The following is a 19200-nucleotide window of genomic DNA, read 5'->3' as shown; positions in this document are numbered from 1 at the left end:
CTCACCACGCTGCCAGGCGTCTAAAATAGATGGCTGGTGGGAAGCTACTGGATAGCACAGGGAGCTATAGAGCTCTGTGATGATCTACAGTGGCAGAAGGGAGGCTCAAGAGGGAGGGGGATATATGGATGCCAATGACTGATTCTGCACTGTTGTGCGGCAGAAACCAACACAGCATTGTACATCAATTTTTCTCCAATTGAAAAATAAAAAGAAGGTGATGGTGGGAGCCCCAGGAGCCCAGAGCTCCATAGGGACTCAAGAGTGTCGTCACATCAGCATTTAAACATTAACTTGATAAAACTGCAGTCCATCATTATTTTATTCCTATACTCAGTAGGGACTCATGCTGCTGCTGCTGCTAAGTCACTTCAATCGTGTCTGACTCTGTGCGACCCCATAGACGGCAGCCCACCAAGCTCCCCCATCCCTGGGATTCTCCAGGCAAGAACACTGGAGTGGGTTGCCAGTTCCTTCTCCAATGCATGAAAGTGAAAAGTGAAAGTGAAGTCGCTCAGTTGTGTCCGACCCTCAGCGACCCCATGGACTGCAGCCCTCCAGGCTCCTCCGTCCATGGGATTTTCCAGGCAAGAGTACTGGTGTGGGGTGCCATGGCTTCTCCCAGAAGGGACTCATCAACATCATCAAATGCTCACAGGTAAACAAAAAGGCCAGCAATCTCACTCCAAACCAGGACATGAAAGTCCACTTCCTTCTGGAAGACTGCACTCTCCTTTATTTTGTGTGTGGTTTGTGGGATCCTAGTTTGCTGAACTGGGATTGAACCTGTGCCCCTGCTGTGGAAGTGTGGAGCCTTAACCACTGGACTGCCAGGGAAGCCTCTGCTCATTCCCTTTATAATGGAGACTGTCAGAATACAGTGTAGGATTCTACTGCCATTTTCCCCATCACGAGGTTTGGAAGGATGACTTAATATTCCCTGAAAAGTATCGATTTAATCATGAAGTGATATTTACTCAGGAACCATGTGCTACATACATAAATCAACTCCAACAACCACCTAAAATCAGATGGGACTAGGGAGCTATGTTACTGAGACGAGGCCAAAAGGTACAAGTGTGGCCACTGATGAATGTATTTAAGACTTAACACTAGGGCTTCCCTGGTGGTCCAGTGGTTAATAATCCGCCTTCCAATGCAGGGGACACTGGTTCGATCCCCAGTCTGGGAAGATCCCATATGCCATGGGGCAACTAAGCCAGGGTGCCACAACTACTGAACTCCCCCACCCTAGAGACTGCGCCCCACAAGAGAAGCCACCGCAATGAGAAGCTCATTTGCCATGGCTAGAGAGTAGCCCCCACTCACTGTAAGCAGAGAAAGCCCACACAACGTGGAAGACCCAGCATAGCCAAAATAAATAGATAAACAAACAAATGAAATTTTTTTAAAAAAGACAGCGCTATTATTGGGGAGCCTATTGATGGAAACCCAACATGTTTGCTGCCATGCTGCCATACTCTACATTTAACAGGTGATCTGGTTCATTTGTTTTGAGGCTTTTTGATTCAATCTCTTTGATTCATCTCTTTCTCACAGATGGGCAAAAAGTGACAATGGGCTGAAAGAGAACTTTGTTGGGACCAACATTTATTCCTCTACTACATCCAGGGGGGAAACCTTCATGGTTTAGAATATTTCCCCATTGAAAAGAATAGCAAATCAGGCAAAATCAAGTGGCCCACATTTATTTGAGTGTATGTTCAAATAACCTTAAATGTGAAGAACTAAGAATATGACAGAAGAGATTCTTGAATTAATGGAGCCCAGTTTCCCAAGGATGGCTCTCATTTCTTAGACTTTTTAACCAAACAGTCAAAATGCCCACACACATAATGACCACAAATTCCCACTCTAACCCACAGGGTCTTGTGACACCTCACTCCTACCCTTGTACACATTCTCCAAAACAGAAAGTACAGACATGGCTGCCGCAACTTCCTTCTACAAGTTCCGGCAAGTTCTTGCTCAATCCCTGTGTCACAAATTCACAGCAAGGGGACCATGACTTGGTCCTTACGATCAAAGCAAATGAAAATTTGGAAATTTAGAAGATTTGCATTTGGAGCTCAAGTTCCTCCAATGCTTTGCATTTATCAGAAATCCAGCGTGCTGGGTATCGCACAGAAAAGATCTATACGAATTCAAGGGACTTACACTCCGAAAGTATATGTGCTGTGTGTGTATATGATGTATATGTACTCAGTCGTGTCTGACTCTTTTGTGACCCCATGGACTGTAGCCTGCCAGGCGCCTCTGTCCATGGGATTCTCCAGGCAAGAATACTGGAGTGGTTGCCCTTTCCTCCCCCAGGGGATCTTCCCGACCCAGGGATCAAACCCATTTCTCCTGCATCTCCTGCACTGGCAGGCAGATTCTTTACCACTGCGCCACCTGGGAAGCCCCTGAAAAAATATATACAATCATTAACGTCCATGTGCCCATGTACACACAGTGACAGGAAGGCATGCCAATCTCCTCTCACTGGATTTCAGTCAACCTCCCTCTATCAAGGTGCGGGAACAGGACCCAAGCCAGGTCATTCAAGGGCTTCTCTGAGACTTCCCTGTGAGCAAGGGGCCAGGGGGCTGAGAGAGTTGGTATAAAAGTCTAGCTTTAGTTGGATGAACTATTTGTAGTGGATAATCTGGGTCCTAGTTTCCAACTCACTCAGTTTCCTAAGTAACTTCCCACCCCGCGTGGCAGGGAAGGGAGCAGTGTGTTGATCCAAGGGAAGCACAGGGACTGCAGATCACGCTACCACGCACACCATCGACAACCACACACAGAGCTCCGCCCTCAGAAGCGAGCCACCGGCAGGAGGGCGGTGAGGCTCACTGCAGGCGTGATGGACAGAAGGCTGTCCGGGTACCAGTGACCCCGGGAAGCCGCAGACCTGGGGCTGAAACAGCAGAGGAGCAACAGGGGAGATGGCACAATTATCTTAAGAGGAAGAACTAAACGGGTGAGAGAAAATGTGAGCACGGGCCATTTTTAAATCACCACTGGAAACCTGGGGACAGGCTAGAGAGCTGCGTCCGAAGGTTGGGACAAATGGACAGGGAGCCCAGAGCCCCTGTAGGAGGGGCTGACTCCTCTCTCCTGGACTCTCAGCCCCTAGTGCAGGACCAGCTCCTTGAGAAAGGACAGACTTCAGACAGACCAGGTCGAGCCCAGCAGTCACAGGGAAGGCAAGCACCTGTGACCCCACACACAGCACTGAGTGTCACGTGTTTGGGATCCAAGGGTGCAGAACCAGGGAACGCTGTCAGGACGGCACCTTAGAGAAAGAAGTGTACAGGGAACGATATTCAATAACCTGTGACAAACCAGAATGGAAAAGAATATGAGAAAGAATACACATACGTGTGACTGAGTCACTTTGTTGTACGGCAGAAATGAACACAACATTGTAAATCAACTATACTTCAATAAAACTTTAACAAAGAATTATACATTCTCAGACTACTAAATATTTAACATGTAATTTCATAAACGGGCTTCCCTGGTGGCTCAGATGGTAAAGAATCTACCTGCAATGCAGGAGATCCGTGTTCAATCCCTAGTTCAGGAAGACCCCTGGGTCAGGAAGTTCCCCTGGAGAAGTGAATGGCTACCCACTCCAGCATTCTTGCCTGGAAAATGCCATGGATGGTGGAGCCTGGTGAGCTACAGTCCGTGGGGTCACAAAAAGCCAGGCATCACTGAGCAATTAACACTTTGACTTTCCTAAACACATACACAGGTCACCATAATTGTCTCCATCTAACTATGCCATTTAATAGTTACTCATTTATTGAAGACTAAATACTTTTTTTTTAAAGGAAGATGGAAATAGAAGGAAATGTAAATATTCAAGACAAAGAATACTGGAGAGAGATAAAAAATGTCACCTGCAACCATTTCAAGTCGTCATCTAAGGACCACGAGGGCAAGTGACAGCCCAGCCCTGATCTGGTCTAAACTTCTCTAAGGTCAGAGCATTGAAGCACAAGTTCTGATGATTCTGGAGATTTTTGACATGTATCTTTCCAAAGGAACACAGCCCACTAAAGAGTAACATTTATGGGCAGTAATGGGCAGTGTAAACGTTTTACAGTTTGGTTTATTAGTTGGTCTCTAAGTTTGTAGAATTTAAAGAACTCCGAGATCCAGAAGACCCGCCTGGATAATCACAGGAACTCTCACCCACACACGCCTCTGCCCTGCCTGGTATTCAACAGAAAACGCCTCTTCGCAATGGCTCTACTTACGGCATACCTAGAGCCACCATAAACAAAGGAAACAATGAATTACATGACCTTTCTTCATTACTTTTACTTACGAGCCATAACTTAAATATAGAAGTAACTAACAGTGAAATCTGTCAGGCAAGTTTCTTAAGTTTGGTTTTATCAGGTTCACATACAACCCAGGGTACACACTAATACACTTTCCAGTAACAAATGCACAGAGCATGCTTTTGAGAAATTAAGCACTTTGACAAACGTTGTAAACCATTAGACTGAATGATTCAAACACCTCCCACGAGCCTGATCTCTCCAACTCCCTCCCTCAGGTTTGGATATTTCATCAAGGAGCCAAGACTCTGAAGCCAGGCAGGACTGGGCTTGACTGTCACTCCATTACTTACTAGCTGTGGGGCCTTAGTGACCCCCTTCTCTGGGGCTTCCATCTCTACATCTGCAAAGTGTGTTGTTGTTTAGTCACTAAGTTGAGTCTGACTCTGCTACCACATGGATTGTAGCCCAGCAGGCTCCTCTGTCCATGGGATTTCCCAGGAAGAATACTGGAGCAGGTTGCCAGTTCCTTCTCCAGGGGATTTTCATGACCCAGGAATCAAACTCATATCTCTTGCATTAGCAGGAGGATTATTTATGGATGAACCACCATGCAGCGTGTGACTGTACTTAATTCAGGGTTTCTGAGACAAAATGTGCATGAAACTCGTAGTGTAGCGCCTACCACTTGTCAGGTGCTTCCTCTTGCTTCCCTACACCCTCCATCGCCCCTTCATATGAACACATCCCCAAACCCTCACTGACTCAGAAACCTACCCTAGCGTGGGCCCCACCCCAATGCTTACTGGTCAAACCTGTCTCTGCATCCCGGCAGCTCCCCTCAGGCTCACCTCCACCTGCACACATACCCCTCCAGGCTCTCTCAGAACCCCCTCTCTGGGCAGAGATGAAGCCCGTCTCTCACTCAGGCTGTGACCAGAACACCTTCTGGGCTCCCTTCTAAACATTCCAATTCTTCGGGCGCCTGGCCTGGCCCCGTCTCCCCTACGCCCCACAATGAGTCTCCCCACCTCCATTGTCTGGCATGGAATCACGCTGTCCTAAGTCTCTCTTGACTGCACATCTGTTTGTCTACTCAGTGATTTCACAAGTAACTCAAGGAGAGAAATCGCATTTTCTTCTATAGTCTCAGAAATGAATGTAACAAAATGCAAGGCATGCACTAAATACCTAATACATGCTGGCTCTGTTGAACAATTCTCTATTCATATTTCTTTATTTTTAGATTGGATCCAGTTCTTATTAAGCCATCCACACAACTATATATTTCTTTTCCATGTACCGCTATTTATACCACTAACATTTTATGTAGTGACCTCTTTATTTATTAAAAAAAAAAGTTTTGAAAAACGGTTGATTTAAAGTGCTGTGTTAGTTTCAGATGTAAAGTGATTCAATTGTACATATATATGAATACATATTGTTTTTTTTTACATTTTCTCCCATTATAGATTATTGCAAGATATTGACTTTGGTTTCCTGTGCTATACAGTATAGGTCCTTGTTCCTTATCTATTTTATCCATATGCAGTAGTGTGTATATTTTAATCCTCAACTCCTAATCTATCCCTTCCCCCTCTGCCCTTTGGTAACCACAAGTCTATTTTCTATGTCTCTGAGTCTGTTTCTGTTTTGTAAATAAATTCATTTGTATCATTTTTTATATTTCAAATATAAGCAATATCACATATTTGTCTTTTTCTGCCTGACTCACTTCATTTAGTATGATAACCCCTGGGTCCATCCATGCTACTGCAAATGACATTATTTTATTCTTTCATGGCAGAGTAGTATTCCATTGTATATATATGTACCACATCTTCTTTATTCATTCCTCTGTCAACGGACATTTAGGTTGCGTCCATGTCTTGGCTATTGTGAAAGTGCTGCAATGAACATTAGGGTACATGCATCCTTTTGGATCATGTTTCTCTGGACATATGCCCAAGAATGGGATTATAGGGGTCGTATGGTAGTTCTATTTTTAGTCTTTTAAGGAGCCTCCATACTGTTCTCCTCAGTGGCTATATCAATCTACATTCCCACCAACAGTTTAAGAGGTTCCCTTTTCTCCACACCCTCTTCAGCATTTACTGTTTACAGATTTTTGAAGATGGCCATTCTGACTGGTGCAAGGTGACACATCATTGTAGTTTTGACTTTCATTTCTCTAATAATTAGTGATGCTAAGCATCCATAACTCTTCAGGCCCTCTCTACCAGATCCAATCCCTTGAATCTATTCATCACCTTCACTGTAAAATAATAAAGGATTTGATTTAGGTCATTCTTTCTTCAATTTAAGCATGGATTATACAATAAGGAGCTCATTATCTGAGCACAGTCAGCGCCAGGTCTTGTTTTTGCTGCCTGTATGGGGCTTCACCATCTTCAGCTGCAAAGAATATAATCGACCTGATTTTGGTTTTGACCGTCTGGTAACGTCCATGCATACAGGCATCTCTTGGATGAAAAAGGGTGTTTGCTACGGCCAGTGTGTTCTCTCGACAAGACTCTGTCAGACTTTGTCCTTACAACATTTCAATAGGCCTTGGGTTAGTCACAGAGAAAAAGCAGATTATCAATGCTTTGAGGCTCACATTCTCAGCATCTGCTCTTGGTTAAATGTCATCAGGTCCTGTTTTTATTCTCCTATCTCTCTAGAGGCCAAGGCCCACCTACATAACCACACCCCCTACATCTTTGGAACTGAGGATTTAAGTAACCTAAGCTGCTGCTGCTGCTAAGTCGCTTCAGTCGTGTCCGACTCTGTGCGACCTCACAGATGGCAGCCCACCAGGCTCCCCCATCCCTGGGATTTTCCAGGCAAGAACACTGGAGTGGGTTGTCATTTCCTTCTCCAATGCATGAAAGTGAAAAGTGAAAGTGAAGTGGCTCAGTCGTGTCAGACTCCTAGCGACCCCATGGACTGCAGCCTACCAGGCTCCTCCGTCCATGGGATTTTCCAGGCAAGAGGACTGGAGTGGGTGCCATTGCCTTCTCCGAGTCCTTGGTCAATCCACCCACTTTTGGATGGCTGAGGGCACACAGAAGGATGCAGATACATGCAGCTGCCTGGCCAGTTTTTTTTCTCTTTTTAAACCTTCAGTCTGGGGCCTCCCTGATAGCTAGCACTTTGCCTTCCAATCCAGGGGCGGGGAGGGGGGCAGGTGGGCGGGTCGTAGGGGTTCAATCCTTAGTTGGGGAGCTAAGATACCACATGCCTCCCAGGCAAAAAATGAAAACATAAATCAAAAGCAACACTGTAACAAATTCAATAAAGACTTTAAAAATGGTCCACACACACACACACACACAACACCTTTAGTCTCACATTCATGCAGAGAACAGAATCCTATTACCACTCACCATTCTCAAAAACACTTCTTCCAGTCTATAATATCATCTAGAATACTGAACGCTAAATGCTCAGCACCCAGGCTTTCCTGACAGTAGTTTACAGTGACGGACAGAAGCTCCTACGGCAGTAAAGCTGGCTCCGCCTGCAGTTGGTCTGCAGCCCCTGGGGGAGCACAGGGTCCTTGGGTCCTGCCTGGACCCCTCATTCCAGCTCTGCTTATCCTCACTGTAGATGTCACCTCCTCCAGGAAGCCATCCATGCATGCTTTGCCTCCCAGCCTGACAGTGGCCTCTATTTCCACTGTTTATGTCTTCAGTCACATGCTGGATTTCAGTTTCCTGAAGGACAGAGCCATGCCTCCTCTGGCCAGAGACAAGCTTCCTTTTTCTTTGATGACCTGCAGCTCAGTGTGGCTGTGTTCATGTCAGTGGGCTCATCTAATCTGAAAGATAGCAGCCATTCTTCCTTCAAATACTGTTTCTCTGTCCTCCCTCCTGTATACACCATAAAACCGTCTCACTCAAGCCACCACATCTCTTACCGGCTCTTTTCACGTTTTTTTCATGTCCTTTTGTCTCAGAGTTACAGTCACAGGGACAGGTCTGTATCTCGTCACTGTTTCACAAACTCTAATCCCTTCTGGCTGCGTTTAATCTGTTCTGCTCATTAGACTACCCCCCTGAGCTTTAATTTCCATGACTGCATTTTTCCATTTTAGCAGCTCCCTTTAGTTCTTTTACGAATCTAAAGAGTCGGGTACCATATCAGACCATCTTTTTAAGGGTTCCAATTCCTTCCTTTTATCACCATCACCATTTTAAATGTAGTTACTCAGTAGCTACTCCAGACTGTAGGAGAAGGGCTAACGCCCCTGCCCATTCAGCTTAAGCCCCCTTGTCCTGACTGCAAGTCCATCATTCTAGAGTTGTTTTGTTAAAACTGTATGCGTCTCCTGGAAATAGGTGCCATGTTGTCTCTAAAGGCTTCAGAGTTGTGATAAAGTAGAGAAGGAGAGAGAATCAACCATTCTGGACCATGGGCACTGCGGAGGGGTCCTGGGAGGCAGGGGCTCGGGGAAGCCTCAGCCTTGAACACACGGGGCACAGCCTTAGGGATGCCTAAACTTTAGGCCGATCACTTGCTGAGGAAGCAAACAGTTTAAAGTCGAGGAGAGATGCTCAAGGTCAAAAGGGATCATCAGAACAAAGTTATGGGAGGATGTGCATGATGCTAAGACAAAATGTAAGATGGCTGGTACCTTTTTCGGCAGAGAATGGCTTAAATGTCCAAATACTCTGCACGTAATGAAAAAACTGGGGAAAACATCAAAATTAGCCATGTGCCTAATATTTGCAAAATGCAAGAGAAATGATGCCTTTGAGAGCTTTTTATTCTCCTTTAGGTAAAAAAAAGAACACAAAGGGCCTTAGGCGTCATATCTAAGCACAGTGGTCTTCCTCTTTACATCTTAAAACGCAGAGTCTCACTTCTCTCTGCTTTAGGAGGGTCACAGTCTAGAGCACAGTGTCACCTGAAGGCACACACGCATGTCTAACCCGCGCGGGGGGACCACACTGTGTCACTTGTCCCTGGACTGGTAGGACTGAAGCCCCCTTCCTGCTCGGGCACTGCAAGCCCGGCAGGAGGAGACGCTGGAGGCGGAAGCAAGTGGCAAGGGCAAAGGGACTGGAGTGGTTTCAGAGACGGGGCAACGTCAGGATGAGGTCTGCCAACGGCACAGAAATTGGTTCCATGGTGCCTGAGACAGAGGGAACACAGCGCGTGGCCAGGAGGTGGAAGAGAGGACGGGAGTTAAAGGCTGGTCAACAGTGTGACCGTGTGTCTATGTGTGAAGGACATATGAGGGGCGATCCCAGCCAAGGAGACTAGATTTCACTCTCTAAAGAAATTGGTCCCCATGAGGGCAGAAGAGTAACCAATCAAATCCCTATTTGAGAAGAAGCCCTCCATGGCTGTGTGCAAAGTGGCCACATGCGGGTAATGGCTGCAGGTGGAGGGGCGCTGACGAGGGGAAGGGGTCACCAAGATTTCAGACTGGAGTTGGTGATACCCAGATACCAGTAGTTTTTTCAAGTATTTTTTTAAAATCACCACGTGCAGTAAGACATACGTTTGAATGTCATAACCCAGTGTGCATACTTATACATGCACATTTATACAGACACATGTGTATATGTACACACACACCCCCCCAACAGTGAGCCGGGGCTGAAGGTCCATGGCCCCACTACACTCACCACCCCACCCAGGAAAGGAAGCGACCAGAGCTATTCTGTCTCAAAGAGCAGATGTGTTCTGCACGGCTGTTTCCTCTACAACACCACTGCCTGAAGGCGGCTGCTGATCCGGGCCACCTCAGTGCTGTCTTTGTTACTGAGGCAATGTTTTATCGGCCCCTGTGACTCGCGGCTCTTTCATAACCTCGCTGGCTGATGCTGTGGCACGGGCTCCGTTAGGTATTCGAGGCTCACAGCACAGCCAGGCAGGCCATTAGCAAAGCTCCTTATCTGCACTACTGATTTCTGGAGTCAACCTGTTGCTACTCTTAAATGAAAGAGGTTGCCATATCCAACTTTTCCTCGTTTTAGAGAGCATTCTGAAGATGCCTGAAGCCCTGGCATAGTTTTTCTTAAAAGAAACAATGTGTGATGCTAATTTTGGTCTCGATGACCCGACCCTGCAGAGCTTTAAGTAGCTTGGCCTGCTCCTTGGACCGTCAGGGCAGAGGGAACTCAGCGGCCGTTAGCACTAAATGAATGGGCGCTGCTTCTGTTCATCACCCAGAGCGTGAGCATCCTGGGAAACTCGTTTACAAAGCACATTCACAGTGTCATTTTAATAGCTACTGTTTAATGGGTGTGCAGTAACATGTGGGGCGCTGTGCTCAACAATGGACACGCATCATCTCACCATCTTCAATCAGGCCTACAAGTACTATCATTTTCTAGAATATGAAAAAGAAGCTTGGAAGATGAGAGAAACCTGTGCCCGAGGCCACACAGCCACAAGGGGTAAGCCATGAGTCAAACTCAGGTTTGTGTGCCTTTAGAAGCTGCATTCTTAACTGCTGGGTTACATTTTTTCTGTTCCTCTAAATATGTTTTTCTGAGGCCTAGCAAAGCCAACAGATTTACCTGACGACCATCGAACAAGTGGTAATACCATAGCACCAGTGTGAAGTCAGCCTCCTACACCACCTCCACTCCCTGTAACTTCATAGCTGCCCCGGCCCAGTACCCTGAACCCAAGGGTCAGCAGTGCCCACAGGCGGACAAGACACGGGGGAAAAGAAGGGGAGAGAAAAGGCTCCTTGAGAGTCATGGGTGCACAGTGAAGCTGGCTCTCCCACTTCACCCTTTAAAGTCAAAAGGAAAACAGAAGAAAGAATTCACGTTTAGATGTGGCAGGAAAAAAATGAAACTAAGTATGACCTCAGCCTAATTCAAGGCAGCTGTATAATCTATGCACTAGGAGGCAGAGAGACAGTTCAAACGATGGAACAGAGGTAGTAGGTGGATTAAATAAGAACACATGTTAAAAATATTTAAAGGCCATTAGAATCTTACCACGTGGAAGCCGGTAACAAAAATGGAAATGAATGAAATAAAGTTAATACTTCTTTCTTTCATAAGAGTCTAGGATAAGGAAATGCGCAAAAAGAAATTCTTAGTACTGGGAGCTCCAGACGCAGTATCTCAGTGAGAGAAGAAACTCCACAACTCAGTCCACTGAGGTTACAGAAGTGTGTATTTACATAAGACAGCTTTCACAATCCTGTCACGCACAGGCCTCGAAAACAGATCAATAATGTAAATCAACTGCTCTTTAAAAGTTACTAAAAATCGTTCTCTAAAAAAAAATAAGATAAAAAATGAAAATCCTTCTCTGTAAACAACTATGAATCCCAAAGCTGGGTGAAGTGTGGCATGAATACTAGAAATTATTAAAATCCCAAAACCAGGTTCTTGAAAGTAAGTTATGAGAGAGCAATTTATCCTGAGCTCTTCCTCCTCAACAAGCCAGTATTTCAGTCCTAACTCAGCTCCTGTTTTTTTTTTTTTTTTTTCGGCTCCTGTTCTTGTTCTTGAATCTTTGCTTTTTTCTCTGGCAACACACTCAAGAATTTAAATAATTACTAGGCTTTGTGGAGCAGTCATTCAATATAATGTTCCGCCTCCTAAACCTCCTAATTTATTTCCCAACAAATATTTGTCAATGGCAGTTGAAAGTAGGCTGTTTTTATTTAAACGCTGCCATGGAGCAGGATCCCAGTCTGAGAAGTGTAAATGGAACACTTACTTCAAAAGCAGAATTCATTATGATGAATGTGCCAAGTGAAATCAGAACTCCACTAATGTTGATTGGATACATTCTTCTGAAGATATTTTTATGACCCTTGCAATTCCCTATTAACACCCACGCAGGCTGCATGGGAGATGTTCCCACCATTTGACACAATATAGGTTATTAGGCTTAATAACTTTCCATCTCTCAGGCTGACTGCATAGTCTGCAGAGACGAGAACAGCTGCAGTGTGAAAATACTACCTTTGAAAGGAAGAGAAAACGGGACATGACAGGTCTTTAAGAGCACAAGCAGAGGAAACATGGTTTTGTTTTTTTAAATGTAAAAATTATAGACCTAGATGGTCACCATGGAAACTTAATACACAAAACATCTGAATGTGTCAGCCTATGGAAAATGTACAAAATGTCATGAATGGTTCTGCAGATAATAAGTTCGGGGGGACAATCAGTCTATAGATACGTCTTCACAGTGGTGGTCAGTGGGCCTGGGGCATTCAGATGATGACTTGCTGGAGGATGGGTGGGTGAGGATGGCCCTGTGGGTTTACATGTGAGCTCCTGGCGCACCTCTCAGAGCAGAACCCAGGCTCCACGGGAGAAGGGTCCAGTGAGCAGCACCAGTGTTCTTACAGATCAAACCGACATGGGCAGATGAAAAACCCCACGGGCGCTGCATACATGATTATAAACACATGGTGCTGCCAAAAGGACGGCCTCAAATTCCCTGCCTTCTGGCTCCTGGTGGCCACTAAACGTACGCGCGGCTCAGAGGACCTAGAAAGAGCACTGTCCAAGGAGGGCATCTCCTTTCTCTGAGGTCACTGACGTGTGGGCCTCTGAGATGACAGGCAAGGACAGTGCTCCTGAGGACTGTGCAGAGTACGGCAGCACCGCCTCCTCCCAGGGCTGGCCTGGGGAGGGTGGTGGCCAACCACAAAGCAGGGTGGGTCAGGAGCCCGGCGCCAGTCCCTGCACTGGGGGGGCCCCAGCCTCAGTCCCTCCCCCGACCTCCCCCTTCCCCGTTCAGAGGGGTGAGTGCAGCTGCTTCACCATCAAACTTTTCTTCCCATTTCACACAAATACCTCTAGCCTGCTTGGCCTGTGCCTGATGGAAGTCTAGTCTTCACAGAGGAGAGGCTCAAGGCCAAAGACTGCATGCACTGCCTTCTGTTCTAATTCTCAAAAAGTACTTGTTGGACGAGGAGAAAGTAACCAGCCAAATTCCAATTTTCCTGATGCAAAGAGGACTTTTCCTACTGCCCAAGATACAATATGCTTCCAATACAAAACAGCTATTTTTTTGCACGTCTGCCCAATAGCGGCTCAATTAAAAACAGGTCTGTCAGACTGACATGGTTTCCTCCACTGCTTAGTTCCTGTCACGCTGCAGATAGTGGAGAAGCAGTAAGAGGCTGCCACGAAGCAATTTCCCATAAGCTGTGTTAATCTTTAGACAGTCATCCTCATCAAAGTGAACTTAATGACAAATCAGTTAAAATAAGTTACTTTTAGGAACTTTTAAGGATCAGCTAAGAAGCAAAACACATGTGACATCTCTTTGGCCCTCCCTGGGACGCACAGAATTGCCACCATCTGTGCTGACTGTTCTGTCTGCCTGGCCTGCCGCGCCCCCCCCCGCCCCCGCCTCCAGATTCACCCTCTGCCCTTCCCTGTCCTGTGCAGAGGTGAGCTCTGCAGACTGCAGGCCTGGGTCTGCATCAGCCATGACCTCCTCCCTCTGTGGCTTCAAGCTGGGCTTAGCCCAAAGGAGGCCCTGTAGGAGCTCAGAGGCTGGAGGAGTGAGATATCGGGGGTCCCCCCAGCCCATCGTGCTTTGACAGCCAGGCAGCCCCTCTTCTTGTCCCCGCTGCTGTGCCCCGTGGCACTCACAGCCTCCAGCTCTGCACATCCCCAGATGCCTCCATAGCCTTGCTGGTTCCTGTAACCCTGGCTGTATCTGTAGCAACAATCCCATGACTGTGCCTGTGACTGCCCACCCCGCCTGGCTGCCCACTTCTTCACCCCTGGTTGGCAGCCCGAGGCTCCCAGCTGGGATCACTCACCTGGACCGTGTGGACCAGGTCGGCTGCTAGGCACTGCTTCAGCTTCTCATCGCTGCTGGTCCCGTGAAGCACCAGGTCTGGCATGTACGTGGGGCAGTATCCCGCCAGAAGGGAGCGGCCGAAGTTTCTCACATTGGGGTTGCTGATGCTCTGAGACCTAAAACAAGATCAGCCATCAGCATGCACAATGCAAACGTGCTCCCTTCTTGCACTGCAGTGGGAACAAAGCCCCAGGGACACGGGTGAGAGAAACAGATCCAGGGACGGTCACATAAGGAGTCCTCGGGGAAGCAGGTCATTGGTGTGGGAAGGGAAGGGAGTTAAAGGAAAAAGGAACTTTCCTAAAGAGGAAGAGCAGGAAAAATCAGATATTCTGGTGGCTGGTTGTGAGTCTGTTCTTGTGCCTCACAGACCTCATCCTCCAGGCACTGGGTCGGGAGAGAAGAAAAACTGTGTGTGTGTGTTGTGGGGGGGAGGTGTCATTGGCAAAGTCTGGCTCCAGGAACTCACACACCTGCATGGGGGGCGGTGCCAGGACTGGGAAGGGACAAACCTCTAGTTACTGCTTTACAGACCAAGTCATCTGCTGATGTTGCCTTAGGAAGAGGTGCTGTTTCCCAACCACCTGAAGCTGTCCTGACCAGACAGGCAGGGGAAAAGCTGCTCGGGGGTTATAACCCACCACCACATCCACCCTCCAACCTCTGAGGCCGCGGGCGTCCATGGCCACAGATCTTCCTGGAGGATGGCAAGATATGACATGCCTTGCTCCCCACCACCACTGCATCCCTCACTGGCCAAAGAGGCAGCATCTGACCCAGCTCCCTCTGCCTGCCGCCGGCCTTACCTGGGCAGTGGCAGCTCCACCTCCAGCGACCCTTCGCTCTGGTCATGGTCCGCATCAGGATCACTTCCAGGACCCAGGTCCGGCGACGCCGCTGCACATGCATCGTCATCACTGTCTCCGAGGGCACTGTCGGAGCTCTCATTTCGGGGGAGGCCACCTTCCACCCTGAAGCTGGCATCGCCACCAGGCACAGGAGCGGTGCACCCGCTCATCGCGGGCGCGTCTGCGTCCTTGCCCCCCAGGCCCCCTGGCCTCGCCGGCGCGCCTGCGGGGTTGGCAGGTGCGCAGGCGGCACGTGCTCCCGGCGCCCCAGCAACCTCCGCGGCAGCCTCGGTCCTGACGTCTCTGGCCCCCCCAGATGCCCCAGGGGACCCGGAGCATGTCAGAGCGCGCTGGTCCCGGCTCTCCTGGGCTGGGTCGGCAGCCGCACCAGGCCCGGCTGGGGGTCTCTGCGCCGGCTCTGGCTCCGCACACCTGCAGGCCTGCAGCCGCTCCTCCATTGCTTTGGTGCGACTTTCAAAGTCCGACTCCGGAGACACGGAGCTCCCGATGTGGAAGGTGACCTTTTCCCAGGGCGGCCTGTCCCGGAGACGTCCATCAGGGCATGGCCTGGCCGCTGACCGGTCTGGCAGCTTTTTGGGCACCTCCCCTCCTGGCTCCGCCCCAATGGCGGGAGGGCTCATCTTCAGCCCCGTGCCCACACCTGCACCACTGGGGAGCCTCGCAGAGCTGCCTCGAGGGGACTCCTTACTCTCCTCCTCCCCGCACGATGCACCCTGAGGTCTCCGTGCGCCGTGGGCTGCCAGGCTCTTCTCCAGGGCCCCGCCTCCTTCTCCATCAAGTTGGGGACACAGGTCTCTGGGGTCAGCGTCCACCGGGACCCCAGCCAACCCCTCAGCTGTGGTCACGGGCAGGGTGGGCGGCAGGAGGGCAGGCTCGCTCCTCACAGTGACCACCACATACTCGGACTCCTCCACCTCCCCCCTCTCTAGGGCGGTGGTGATGCTGCTCCCGTGCAGTATCTGCTCGCCTTGCGCGGGGCCCCCACTCCACATCAGCTGGTTCTCCTGCAGCTCTGAGCACCGCACGAAGTAGGTCAGCACGTACAGGATGCGCTGCACCAAATCCTTCTGCTTCCCCAGCACCACCGTGCGCGTCAGCCGCACCGGGGAGCCGATGGCTCCGTAGAGGTCGCCTAGAGGCCAAGTGGACACAAAGACACGGTCACCTGGGTGAGTGCTTCAAGGCTGTATGTCAGCCTGAACAGGAGAAACACGGATGACGTGTTCCCAGACCAGACTCACTTCACACCCCTGAGGCACACAGGTTAATTCCTAGAATGACCTTCTTTTCGTTTCCCTCTAGACTGGAATGTCTGCCTGGGAAGGCCGGTCAGGAGCAGCCCTGCTCTGGGTGTTCACGGGCAGCGTGGTGTATCCTGGGTGCAGCACTGGTGTTATTGGGTGCACTGCAGGGATATGCTGGGTACAGCACCAGTGTGTACACTGGGTACGTACACAGTGCAGGTGTGTGCCGGGTGCAGGGCTGGTGTGTGCATACTGGGTACGTATACAGTGCAGGTGTGTGCCGGGTGCAGTGCTGGTGTATGTCGGGGGCAGCAGGGGTGTGCATACTGGGTACATATACAGTGCAGGTGTGTGCCGGGTGCAGGGCTGGTGTGTGCTGGGTGCAGTGCAGGTGTATGTCGGGTGCAGCAGGGGTGTGCATACTGGGTACAGCATGGTGCGTATACTGGGTAACGTATACAGAGCAGGTGTGTGCTGGGTGAGGGCTGGTGTGTCAGGTGCAGCATGGGTGTGCATACTGGGTACATATATAGTGCAGGTGTGTGCCGGGTGCAGGGCTGGTGTGTGCTGGGTGCAGGGCTGGTGTATGTCGGGTGCAGCATGGGTGGGCATACTGGGTACAGCATGGTGCGTATACTGGGTTCAGTGCTGCATGCAGTGCCATGCACACAGGCCCCTGTTTGAGGGCTAGGTCTTACCATGCAGGCCAGTGCGCCAGCTGGCTCCCTTCTCCCCAAGGACGGCTAAAGCCAGAGCCCTTATTTGTGACCAAACCAAATCACTTATTTTGGAAACGAGAATGATTAGAACTTTTTTAGAAGAATCTGAGGACAATAAGCCTTGGGGTTACATCCAAATTCTGGGATCTCTGAGCAGAAGTGCAGTGAATCAATTCAAAATACTTAATGAAATGGTCTGCTCAATACACAGGAGCATCAAGTGGAATCAATTTGATTACCAAGAAAAAAAAATCACTTGGTCATGAATAATTAATCTGATTTTTTTCTCTTAGGTCATATGAAAATTCTACTGGAGAAAAATGTGCCATAAGTTATATCCTGACATGCTGATTAAAAACTGGCTAAAGGTAGAAAAAAGGCAAACCTCTGAGAACCAGCAGCATAGGCTTCTCATCACAGGTGTCTGTCCAGGGCCTGACCATTAAAATTACTGCATTTCATAAAATCTCAGTACTATACTTGGTAAGGTGTATCTCTGGTACTTGGATAATAATATGGACAATTACAACAAAAAGCCAACACTTCCTGACTGCAGGCACAGCGTTGAGCGTTTCACGTAGATTTATCTCCTTTACATCTCTGCAGGAGCAACCCTGAGTCAGGAACCACTTTGGGAATAACCAGAATGCTGGAATAAATCAAAATTTGGAAGGACCCTAAGTAAAGTAGAGGAGATACATGGTGACAGTTATAGGTAAGAACTCAGGAATCTGGACTCCATTTAGAGGGAGAGGGGGAGGACACTTCTTAGATATCTAAGATTAATCATACAGCTAAGATTAAGACTCAGGAGAAAGTGATAGGACCCATCAGAGGTGGGTCCTCTCCCCTTGAGAGGATTCCTAGGGTAAGACTCTGAGAACAGGTAATGGGCAAGACTCAAGTGTAACCACACGATCCCCTCTATAAAAAGATTAAGTTACAAACTAGTAGAACTTTACCTCGGAAGCTTTTGCAACTGACTGAGAAACCATGCAAGAATTGAAAATAACTCAGAACTGCAGTTGCTCTCTGGACAAGCACTTTTGTTTGAGAAAACTTTCTCGACTAAGAGCATATTACTGCTACTTCCCGTGATCACGTCTGCCATGACTGTGCAGTGTCACGGCCATGTCAGGGATTCACACGACACTACTGTTAACTCGGCCCGTGTTCATCAAGAAGATGAGCAGGGATGCAGGCGGAGCGAGGTGGCCGTAGGGCCTATCCTGGCAAACTCTCAAATGGGCCTTGAAATCATTCAAGACAGACCTTCTCTGTGACGGAAGAACCGTGAATTCTGTGTATTCCTGGCCATTTATATTTTACTGTCTGCTGTGACTTGGTGAATGTTTAATAAAAATAACAATCACTGGAAATAAGTGTCTCCCTGTCAAAACAGTGCAGTCCTCGATGTTCTGTAATACTGGAAACCCAACCATCACTTACCCTTGGCTTCACAAAGCTCTCCCCTGTGACTGTACCCCAGGCTGCACCCTGTCCTCAGTCTGTCCACTGCAGGCCCTGCTGGATGGTTGGGGTGCTGGGGGGGTACTTCTGAGAACATATGCTCTCCTTTGAAAGAGGATTGTGGGCACACAGGAAGGGACTCTGCCTTGTTATACCGAACACAGGGAACTGATCTCAATTAAACTTCACATGTAAAGCACAGCTATGTAGAAATATATTTAGCTAGTTAAACGCACACCGCTCAATTCATGCTCCTTTAAAATGCGTGACTGGGTGCCAAGAAACACCATGTTTTCTAAACATCTGGCCCCCTTCTGTCACCGCTGAATAACTACTTTTCTTCAAGCCTGTTGTCCATAACCAGAACAGCAGTGCCTGGTCCTCCCTGGGAAGAACTGGACGACCCAGAAGGAGCTAGGCTCCCGGCTCCCTCCTCTGTGCTGATGGGCTATAGTAAATCCATTCAGGACACCTGTAAATCCTTCAGTTAACTCATCTGCACCTAGGATCCCCCTAACGTGGGAAACGCACCCTCCTCCTCACACACTTCGTGACCCAGGGCACAGGCAAAGACAACTTTTTCATTTGTAATATAGTGAGGATGCAGCAACAGGTTGAGAATGAGAATCTACTTAATTAGTATGTGCAGAAAGCACCTGAAATAGAGTGTGGCTCACAGTGACAGCTTTCATTTCATTACTACTAGAATATGATCTTTCCCAAGGCTGCTGTGCCTGTCCCCAGCCTGCAATTCTTTTCTGGAAAATGCTGCCCTTCTAACTGT

General features: G+C 48.5%; 1 protein-coding gene across 8 annotated transcripts in view; it reads right to left on the bottom strand.

Moving 5' to 3' along the window:
* FNIP2 (folliculin interacting protein 2) overlaps positions 1 to 19200 on the bottom strand; it is a 123912-nt gene that overhangs the window by 9574 nt on the left and 95138 nt on the right. For all 8 annotated transcript variants that reach the window (XM_043902302.1, XM_043902301.1, XM_043902307.1 and 5 more), the window contains 2 exons: positions 14921 to 16115; positions 14074 to 14230 (listed from right to left, as the gene is read on the bottom strand). In XM_043902302.1, the coding sequence (XP_043758237.1) occupies positions 14074 to 14230; positions 14921 to 16115 (1352 nt within the window). The remainder of the gene's footprint in view (positions 1 to 14073; positions 14231 to 14920; positions 16116 to 19200) is intronic.

The sequence above is a fragment of the Cervus elaphus genome, chromosome 5, assembly GCF_910594005.1.
Source record: "Cervus elaphus chromosome 5, mCerEla1.1, whole genome shotgun sequence".
Classification (NCBI taxonomy): Eukaryota; Metazoa; Chordata; class Mammalia; order Artiodactyla; family Cervidae; genus Cervus; species Cervus elaphus.
Note: the sequence above shows the minus strand (reverse complement) of the source record. Positions and strands in the feature narration are given on the sequence as shown.